The sequence below is a fragment of the Pholis gunnellus genome (genome assembly GCF_910591455.1).
Source record: "Pholis gunnellus genome assembly, chromosome: 13".
NCBI lineage: Eukaryota > Metazoa > Chordata > Actinopteri > Perciformes > Pholidae > Pholis > Pholis gunnellus.
In genome coordinates this window covers 18,464,680-18,474,772 of record NC_136540.1, presented here as the reverse complement: position 1 = coordinate 18,474,772, position 10,093 = coordinate 18,464,680, and the positions used below count along the sequence as shown (strand labels likewise).

Genomic DNA, 10,093 nt, shown 5'->3' with positions numbered 1-10,093 from the left:
TGGTTCTTTTTTTAAATCTTGCAAGTGATCAATTGCTACTTTTATTTTGTTAATGAGTGCTTTTACCGAGCACTTTAGGGAACTTTTTCATGTGCGTGTGTATACACATCTGTACTGTGTGTGTCATTCCCTCCTTCCTCTATCTGTGTGCCTGGATCCAAACAGATCCTGTGTTATTCCTACTTCAGATCTATCCGTAACCTTTTCTTATGCATGTAAGAAAGAGAAAAAGCAGATAGATCCCAACAACATCTACTGATGGATGGGGTTTTTCTTTTTTTTTTTACAGGGTCATGTCAGGAATTTTTGGCTCAGACTAGTTTTTGGATTTTCATTTTGGTGTTAACTCTCCAACCTCATAGTAACTTCAAGATTAAACAGTCATTTGGGGACAGAAGAGAGTAATAATCCTATCTCAGTGCAAAGCCACCAGACACTGGAGACTACAGAGTACTGTTAGAAAAGCTTGCGGTGTGCACATGGTTTTATTCTTTTGAAATGTAATTATTTATTTGTATCATAGGACTTATTCAAGAGTGATTCCTCTCTGTCAGTCAAGGAAGCATGTAATCAGGTTGTTTTGTACATAGTCATGATCCAGCAGGGAGCAAGTATGTTGTAAAGGCGATGCTCTGTCCTGCTGAAAATGCTGCAATGAATTCAGGTGTTTTAAAAAAACAAACAAACCTTTTTGTCAATGCCAGGAAGGTTTGGCAAAAAGCTTGTGAAATGATTTGCGCAGAAAAAGTCACGAAAGATCAACTCTGACTTTAAAATGGCCAAAGTCATGTTAACGAGGACACACTGTTATGAAGATGTGCCATTTTGTGTTTGTTTCCTTTTTCCGATCGTTTTTTTTGTAACCATGACAAATGTATTACTTGAATGTTGAGATGATTTGTTTTGCAGTTATTGAGGGGGAAAGGTGGGTTACGAGGACAAAACTCCGGGGTCGAAGAAATGATGACGAATGGAACAACGAGCCTCGACAGAGTTTTGATCCCGACAGCAGGAACCTAAGTGAATTTAAGTTATGTGTAGTTGCTACTGATTCTGATGTGAAGTCTGCTTGAAAAGACCAAATTGATCACTTGCAAGATCACTTGGAGGTAAACAAAACTGACTTTTAAGTTTAAAGTGAAACAGCAAATGCATTGTTTATTTTATTGTACACTGGCTTACCTACTCGTAACTTTAAACGTTCACGATTGTGTGTGAGTGTTGCCTGCTGAAGTGGGTAGATTTAACGGTGTGTATGTGTGTGTGTGTGTGTGTGTGTGTGTGTGTGTGTGTGTGTGTGTATATGAGAGAGAGAGAGAGAGAGAGATAGTGCGCATGTGTATAAACACAATGGCGCTCATGTTTTGTTCACCTAACTCCCTAACAGCCCTTAAAAAGCCTTAAGTGTTTGGTCCTTGGACTTCCCTTGAAAAAGAGCATGGTTTTAATGAAAACCCCAAATAAGGAGAAAGCGGATGGTGAGTAGACAGAAACAGCAATTATTATTATTTTGGTTTCTCTTTATTTTATTTTTTATTTTATTGAGGTTTTGTTGAATAGACAGAGCAATTCCTTAGGGATTCTTTATAATGGAAAGCAAGAAAAGGAGTAATATTTTGTAATTATATATTTTAGCAATGTGTAGTTACTGAGCTTTAACTTCTTTCCCCCCCCTCCCAGTTTCAAAGCTTCAGTTTGCAGTTGTGACTATTTATAATACTTGATTTGCTTGTTATTTAATTTTCATTTCCTTTGTTTCTTGTACTATTGCTGTGAAATGGAAGAAGGTCCACAAGCCTTTCTTTTGTGTCATTCTGTACGACAGATAAGAGGCAAGAGCGTGAGAGTTGTGCTACTCTTTTTGTAATATTGTAATAATAAAATAAAGTTCTAATTTATGCTTTGAAATGAGTCTGACCCGTTTGTGTGGATTATCTGCAACACTGATTTAAACTGACGCCGACAACAGGTGTGCTCTTTTTTTCTCCTGCCCCCTTCATTCTGCATGAGCTCATGCTGTCTGACAGTTCGGCTAGGTTACTAGTCACAGATTTGTGTCTTGCATAATCAGCCTTACAGCGGGTCCAAAAGGCCCGCCTTTTAAACCACATGTAATTTGTAACCGAGACAGCTAGAGCTGAAGGTGGCGATTGTTGCACCAATTGCGGTGCTTTCATGCCATTTATCAGAGCCTGACTCTGCCAAATGGAAAAGGGAAGTAGGGTAGACAAAGCAAGCTGTGCAATCCACAGGACTATCTGGCTGCAGTAGATTTAGCTTGTCTGGCTGTGATGAAAATGGGACTTGTATAAAGGGCACGCGGCGGGAGGGCAGGATCAGCACCTTCGTAATCAGTATTACTCCATGAAGGATTTTGAGAGATGTCAGAGGTGCCAGGCAGGTTCTGGCCTTTGTGCGGAGAGGACGTGCATCCTGTTCATGCGGTGGGAGAAGCGGCATGTGCAGAGAAGCCGTTTGGATTACACGTTTAATGTGTTGCAAATGTTCGACATTTAGCAATTAAGCTGCTCTTGATGCAGATTTTGATTAGGTTTTGCCAGTCAGAGGAAGAAAAATGTAAAATAAAGCCGACTTGGGAGTATCCGCCAGTCACAAAGGCAGGTCAAACATTTGACTGTTACATTTATTGGGAAACTGAATAATGTCTTTAGGTTTGAATGCCCCGATGCTCGGGTCAGCCAGGCCGAGCGGACAGAGTGAAGCTCCGCGTCGTCTCTTCAGACCGGTGAGGTGTACAGAGGACGCATCTCTGTGGACTGAGTTGTCGGCGTCCGCCAGCTTCTCCAGCTCCTCCCTGTGGACGAAGGAGGAAATGTTTACACGGTGTGTGGACTACTTTGCTCTCACAGAGAACAAAAAAAAAAGCACCAAAAACATGATTCAATCGAAGAACGTTTGGGTTCATGATGCCGCACCTCTGTTCACTCTGATCGGCGGGTTGTCTGAGGCAGGGTGTTGGGCGCGATCCCAGCACCCGGGATCCTCATTGATTTTGCCCAGGTTGATGTTCCATTTGTTCCAGTTGACTTCCTCCACTCTGAGACGACAAGAGGACACATGCTCCAATTACTGTCTGCGGGCTGATGCATCAATCAGCTGCCAGAGAAGGCAAATTAGTGAAGAACACAGTGTGCTCCGCGTCAATCGATCCCCCCTCACACAGCTGCATCTATTGTTGTATCTTCAAGCCTAAACCTGTATTATTATGTGTGTATCCTGTGGCCTTTAATTACCTGTCAGCTAACACGGTGCACATGGCACACAGCAGATGGCACATGCTGGCTTCACTTTATATTTGCCCACAGAAACCAACTAGTTCCTCTATATGCTTGAAGTTAGCATTTAGCATGCTCACATTGTCACTGTGAATATGTAGATTCAATTTCTCTTTATTTGATATGGACATCACAGTAGCATTAGAATTGTAACATACATTTATGCACAAAGCCCAGATGCACTGTGTTAAGTGTTTGTAGCAAAATGCTAATTTACAACACCTGTCCATATTGTGCAATATTTACAGTTTTCAGCATCTTAGCTTAGCATGTTAACATTGGCTAATTGGCAGTGAAAACAAAGTGCAGCTGAGGCTGATGGGAATGCCATTAGTTTTGCAGGTATTATGTCATAAACCAAAGTGATGGATCGAGTTATTACAATTCATCCAGTGTTTTAGCGGTGTATGTTCCCAAAATATAATCACATTACCACAAAATTATTTCAACACAGCGATAGCAACTTTGGTTCCTAGTCTGTGATTGGGCAAGGAGGTCTGTGCGTGTCATGTCATCCAGGTGGTTCACATGCAGCTTCTGATGAAGCCCCTCGCAAACGCACCAGTCACCGATTGTACTGTCGCTGAACTGAAAGAAGCCAACCTGAAACACCGGCGAAGGTCATCTCCAAGAGCGGTGCGAAGGTTCATCTCCACTCCGCAGCGGAACCTCTTCCTCAGACAGCAAAACAGCCTTCTCTCCATTTCCAAGATCGTGATAGCCCTCTGAAAACGGTCACAGCACGCCATCAGACCACATCTGCTGTGAACAGGCACATTCCCCTCGACCACAACGGAGCCCCCGCTGGACGCCTCACCTGTAGCTTCCAGATGCTGCTGCTCTCCTCTGTGGTCTTCTCCACAGTGCGGTTCATGAGGGCGATGAGCATGTTCAGCAGCAGGATGTAGGTAAGGATGATGTAGCCGATGAGGAGCATGTAAAAGACCTCTGTGTTCTCGTGGTTCTGGGTGAACTCCATGTCGCCCATGCCGATGGTGAACTTGAAGAGCTGCAGCGTGGTGTAGGAGATGCTTGTGAAGGTGGGTTTGACACACTCCTCACCAGGATCAATGGGACCATAGAGACGCCCCTTCGGCGGAATTACAGTGGTGTTTTTCACAACAGGCTCTATGAGCAGGGTGACCACCGCTGTGTCGGGACATAGGAAACAGATTACATACAGTGCATCCTCCATTCATGGCATGTTGGATCCTAAATGAGGTCACTGCCTAAACACTACCTGCTGAGAATCCAAAGAGGAAGACGATGTAGACGAGAAGGAAGCGCAGGATGTCACTGAGGATCATCTACAAAGACGAAAAGAGACAAAGGGCTTCAGGGAATCGTTCAATGCGATGTTCACCTTGCTGCAGTGTGACCTGTGTGGACTACCTTCTGGATCATGATGCTGTAGATGCCCATGTGTCTGTCGCCCCTGGAGAAGTAGAGCACGTTCACCCAGCTGAGAGCAAGACACAGCACCAGGAACGCGAGGTACTCCTTCTTCCCGAACAGATACAGCCCGGCCGTGACCAGGAAGAGGACGCCCTGCACAAAACTATCAACAGCAGAGAAGCCACTGTGAACCTGCAGCTCTGTGATTATACATCCTAACAATGCAAATGTGTCCTGTATAATCCATCCCAGATCATCCAAAACTGTTACATGTCACCAGTCTGTGCCATGCAAGAAATCCCACGACTTATTTGGTGATTACGCATGGAGTACTTTTACATTATACAGTGCCTGTAAAAAAGTATTCAGGATGTTTAATGTTTTATTTTTACATTGTTTTTCTTAGAAATATCCACCCCCTTTAATAGGACACACTTAAAAGGTGCAGTCAGTAATTCTAATCCAATACACTTGCTTGCGGTACGCTATTTGTACATTAAAAAATCTGGTGTTCATGCACAGCCCCTGCTCTGTAAATGGGAACAACAGGGCACGACACTATTGCAGCCAATCAGCGACAGGGGACAGGCCATGGATGTATAAAGAGAAGGGGAGGGGGATATTTGTCTGAGTGTTGAGTTCATGTGTCTAACAGTCTTTCTCCAGAATCGCTGACTCCTCCTTTAAATGGTCACTGGTGCAGCCAGGTGGTTTTAGAAGCCACATAGTTAATTAAATGGTAATCAAATGTGTGTAGTCAAGGGGTTTCAGTTGATTGTAGAATAATTAGTATCTGGAAGGACACTGTTGGTGTGTCAGTATTGTGGCAAAACCCACATCATTAAGACAAAGCTAAAAGTGAGTGACAAGCACCACAACAGACATTGCATGGGTATATAGTTAAAGAAACAATAACTATGTACCCATGCAAATGCTGCGTCTGTTACTATCACTAACCACTATGGTAGAAATGATGCGATCTGTCAACTAGAAGATGCTGCCAGTCAAGGATGATTCCAAGAACTTCACTCGGTACCTTTATTTCAAACCACGTCTGGGAGATAAGCTTTACTATATACTTACAAAAGAATCTCATAATATCCATCAATCAGCAACGTCTGCAGCTTCGGCCGTTTCCTCTTCAAGTCTAAGATCTAGGAATTTAGATAATTTTTTGGGGGATTAATCACATTAGTGGAACACAGCTGCCACAACCTGGTGATATGAGCCACTGGATATTTTTATTTAAAACACAAACATACCGCTATGAGAAAGAAATAGCAGTTTGCCACCGCTATCAGTAGCTGGCCTGAAACATACAGGTAACCCATTATGGTGTGTTTGAGGCGATACGGCAGCTGTGGGACACAGAAGAAACAAAAAGCAACTTCAGCAGAGGTCGGTCTGGGATGGCTACACAGATCAATCACACAGTTTGCAGCCAGCTCACCTCTTCAGATTTCTTATTGTAGGCGACAAGAGTGAAGATGATCAGGTACAGGAGGTAGACCAGGAAGTTGAGAAAAAACATCCGACCTGCAAACCTCTTCCACTTCTCCTCCAGCAGGTGGCTCAGAGGCTCCATCTGGAGCATCTCGTGGCGGTTCTGAAGGGAGACAGATGTTTGAGCACAGAATAACGACAGCAGCTGCCCCGACCGGGCTCATAATGCTGGGACTCACGGGAATGTCACTGCCGTAGACCAGTATCTCCATGACTGAGTTGTCCTCCAACGAGTCCACCGTGGCCAGGTCGTAAAGGGAGCTGTGGACGGGGCCGTAAACCCACTCGGTGAACTTACGGGATAGATGCTTAGTGTGACACTCGTGGAATTCCCGTTTCAGGATGTGTGCAAAAAGCTGCAGACAAACGAAAGGAAATTTAGAGCACAATCATGTCTGAGACTGTTCAATCACATTAATCCAAGTAGTACAACAGTGAGACTGGAATTGTAGACTTGTCTGTGACCCCAATCCAGAAGCTCCCAGCAAAAACAGTACTAATTGGGTTGTCACAGGAGCTGGGGGCCTATAGTACATTCCTATTCTACTGTGTCTGAAGTGACTGCCCTATAGTGTTTACCCCGATCTTGCCAGTCTTGGCAGCCATTTTGAGAGGCGTCAGCCCATTGTGGTTCTCGATGTGCTCCAGCTTCAGCTTTGGGTGCAGTTGGGCGGTGGTCTTGAGAATGCGGTCGTACATTTGGGTAATGAACTCTGTGTTATCCTTGTCGTTATCCTTGGAGTTGGCAGCCACCATCACCAGGGCGTGCAGCACCGTGTTGCCGTGAGAGTCCGTCACCTTAGCGTCCGCTCGTTGGTACTCGTTCTCCATGAGGAAGTCCACCACGGTGGGCTGGTTGGTGCAGGCTGCCAGAGACAGAGGCAGCTCACCTGAGGACAACACAGAGAGACTCAATTAAGCAACAGCTTTTTAAAAATATACTGATTTAAATGTATCTCTGTCTGAATGTGTAACTTGTGTCTACATCTAATCCATCAAAGTACATCAGACTGATGCCAGACCGTCCTCCCTCCACTCATTTGTTTTGCTTATTGTTACTCCACTCGGACACAGTGCAAAATGATGTATGTGAGTTTCACACTAAAGACTACATTCATCAGTTGAAGGGGGAAAGTTTATGTTTTTGACATGTTCATGCATGATTTTGTGACTAATTCTGAAGCCAATCATGGTCCAGTATTCAACTTAGGGAATGTACAAAAATGATTATGGCGGGTAGGGCGGCTGAATCTTATTTTTCACGTTTTAAAAAAGCAAGACCCTCCCCTAGGTTTTTAATATCCCCCTAGACTTAAGGGGATAAAAACTCCAAAACCCTCCAACAAATAACTTCAATAATGAATAAGATTACTGAGGTGGTAAACTTCCTTTAACAATAAATAACTAAAAGAGTTAAAGCATTAAGTATTCCAGACGTAATTAAGATTCACCCCAATTTAAACATTTCATATCTTGTTGAAATTTCTATTTCAACAAGACACACGCTAAAAGTTAAAATGCTAAATGTGACCCTGACAATGCTAATTCAATACTGCTGTACTGTCGTCCTTCTTTGTTTTGAATTAACATTAAAGGTGCTAATTAAAGGAGCATTATTATAGCAACAAAGAGCAAGTTGCATGCAAAGATATAGTGGAGCGTAATGCCAACTGTGAGCTATTTCAGTACTGTTGCTGTTGTCAGTGCCGTTAGCACCGTTAGCACCGTTAGCTTTTCACTGCTATGTTGAGACCCGTGTGGGGCCAACAGATATGCTCTGAATTCCGTATTGAGCACCTTTAAAGTAAAATGTAATAATTTAAAGGAAATTAAGAACATTACCAACTTAGAAATAATACAAAATGTATTGCTGTATGTTTCTCATTGTCACGAGATGCTGTGAAAATACAAAAAAACAAAACAGAAGCGGTGAAATGTGAATCTTGATGATCTTTGTGTGAGGCTCCCAAAGAAGGGCGCTCCTCCCTGCAGCAGCATGGACTCACCAAAGTAGAAGTTGGGGCCATCGTGTGGCTGGAAGAATACCCCGCAGGCTTTGGCATAGACATCTGCTCCTTTACTGACCAGCAGCTTCACATAGGAAATACTTCTCCTCTCAATGGCAATGTGGAGAGCTGTCTGGCCTGCCAGAATCACACATCAACCACAGTCCATATTAAAAACAAATGTGATAATGTCGCAAAAGTTTATTCTCTCAGTAATTCTGCTTCGTACACAGTTTACCTTTGTAGTAGTTGTTGGTGTAGGCTGCATTCACAAACTCCTTAAGGTCGCCCGTCTCCTCTGAAATGTCAATTAAGAGCTCCACCATCTCGTTCTTGCCGTCCTTGAGGTGCAGCAGAGCCTTCATCAGGGCGGTTTTACCATGGGACTGATCTGCAGGTGTAACCACACATTCTGGGAGATGACACACAAGTCTACAGCTCACTGTTTGGCGCATCTGTTGCATTACGGGGTCTCGCACTCACACAGGGTGTCGGAGAGCTTCTTCATGTTCTGCCGCAGGTACTGATGGAGGTTTTCCAGCTTTCTGACATCCCCGCTGGCCACCGCTTCAAACAACCTTTCGATGGTCAACGTCTTGCTGTCTCTCTTGTTCTGGTCCGTGCCTCGAATCCCTCTATAGACAAAATTAATTTCACAGACAACACGGTTGCAAAAGGATTCACGCGGGTCAAGAGGTCAAGCCGCCTCACACGCCACATTAATCCACACCATGGGGCTTGATAATGCACAGCACTCATAATGAGCATTAAAGAAAGGCTGAGATCACATTATGTTTGCATGGTGAGGCTCACTTGTCAAAGTTGAGATTGAATCTGATTTGAGGCCTGGTCGTCTCCATTTCCTCAAGGTAATCAGTGTCCATGGGGGCCTTGGGCGACTGCTTGCCCAGACCCGGGGCAGAAGCCACACCGCCCTTCTTTGCCGCTTTCTGCTGCGCTTTCTCCTCCTCCGTCCGGTCGTCTGCCTCCAGAGAGAAGCCAAACATCTCTGACTTCTCCATCTTGGCCTCTTGCTCCAGTGGTCTGCATAGACGCACAGAAACAAGTGCGCGTCATTCAGACAACAACCAACAGATCCAGTGAAGTGAATTTGATTACTAGAGGTACACATGTGAAGAAGTATGAAACGTTACTTCCTGTAGACCAGTGGGTTCCAATTTGAGGGTTAGGAGCCATCCAAGCGAGGTAAGGCAAAAAAATACAAATTTCTACAACGTGTTTTTCACTTTGACTGAACGGCACACAACTGTGTCAATGGGTCACACATACTCTTTGCTTTGTTCTAGTGGGCCACAAATGTGTTGCGTTGGTGCTTTAACATGAGTTACTATGTGTTTGTATCAGCCGGGTCTGAGACATCTTTGCCACAAGGGATCACCTCACAGACATATTTCCAGACATGTGATGTGTCAGCCCCAGTGACTAACAAAGGAGTGTATTTAGAAACAGATTTCCATGGCAGCAGTGCACGCAGAACTTGATCTGGTAGCCACTTCTTTGCCGAATAATCAAATCACAAGCAGTAAGGTTTATACAGACACAGAATGTGAATGACATGAAAAGATTGCTTCAGAGTTCAGCTGACCACAATAAAAAAATGCTATTTTGATCTAAAGAATCACGTTGAGGACAATGGGAACCTAATCTTTGGTGGTGTCTTGTTCCCCTTTCCAGTCACGAAATGGGGAATTAGTGACGCAGTACAAACCCCCGTAAGACACTGTGATCATAAGATTCAGAGGGATGTGTAGCGCAGCAAGACACAAAGGATGGAAAAATGCAGAAGTATGTACTGCATGTCCAATATCCAATGAAACACAAATGTATTTTTTAACAATTATTTAGTAGCACATCTGAATGAATTAAACATTT

At 43.9% G+C, this 10,093-nt stretch overlaps 1 protein-coding gene across 1 annotated transcript; it reads right to left on the bottom strand.

Annotated features, from left to right (window-relative positions):
• Window positions 1-117: 117 nt before the first annotated feature.
• Window positions 118-8,817, bottom strand: trpv1 (transient receptor potential cation channel, subfamily V, member 1). Its single transcript, XM_079171744.1, has 14 exons — window positions 8,684-8,817; window positions 8,439-8,591; window positions 8,201-8,338; window positions 6,774-7,084; window positions 6,374-6,550; window positions 6,142-6,297; window positions 5,954-6,049; window positions 5,775-5,845; window positions 4,689-4,854; window positions 4,537-4,603; window positions 4,114-4,445; window positions 3,900-4,021; window positions 2,937-3,058; window positions 118-2,815 (listed from the first exon to the last, which is right to left on the bottom strand). The coding sequence occupies exons 1-14, from the start codon at window positions 8,706-8,708 to the stop codon at window positions 2,739-2,741; spliced, it is 2,013 nt and encodes a 670-aa protein (XP_079027870.1). The 5' UTR covers window positions 8,709-8,817; the 3' UTR covers window positions 118-2,738.
• Window positions 8,818-10,093: the final 1,276 nt, after the last annotated feature.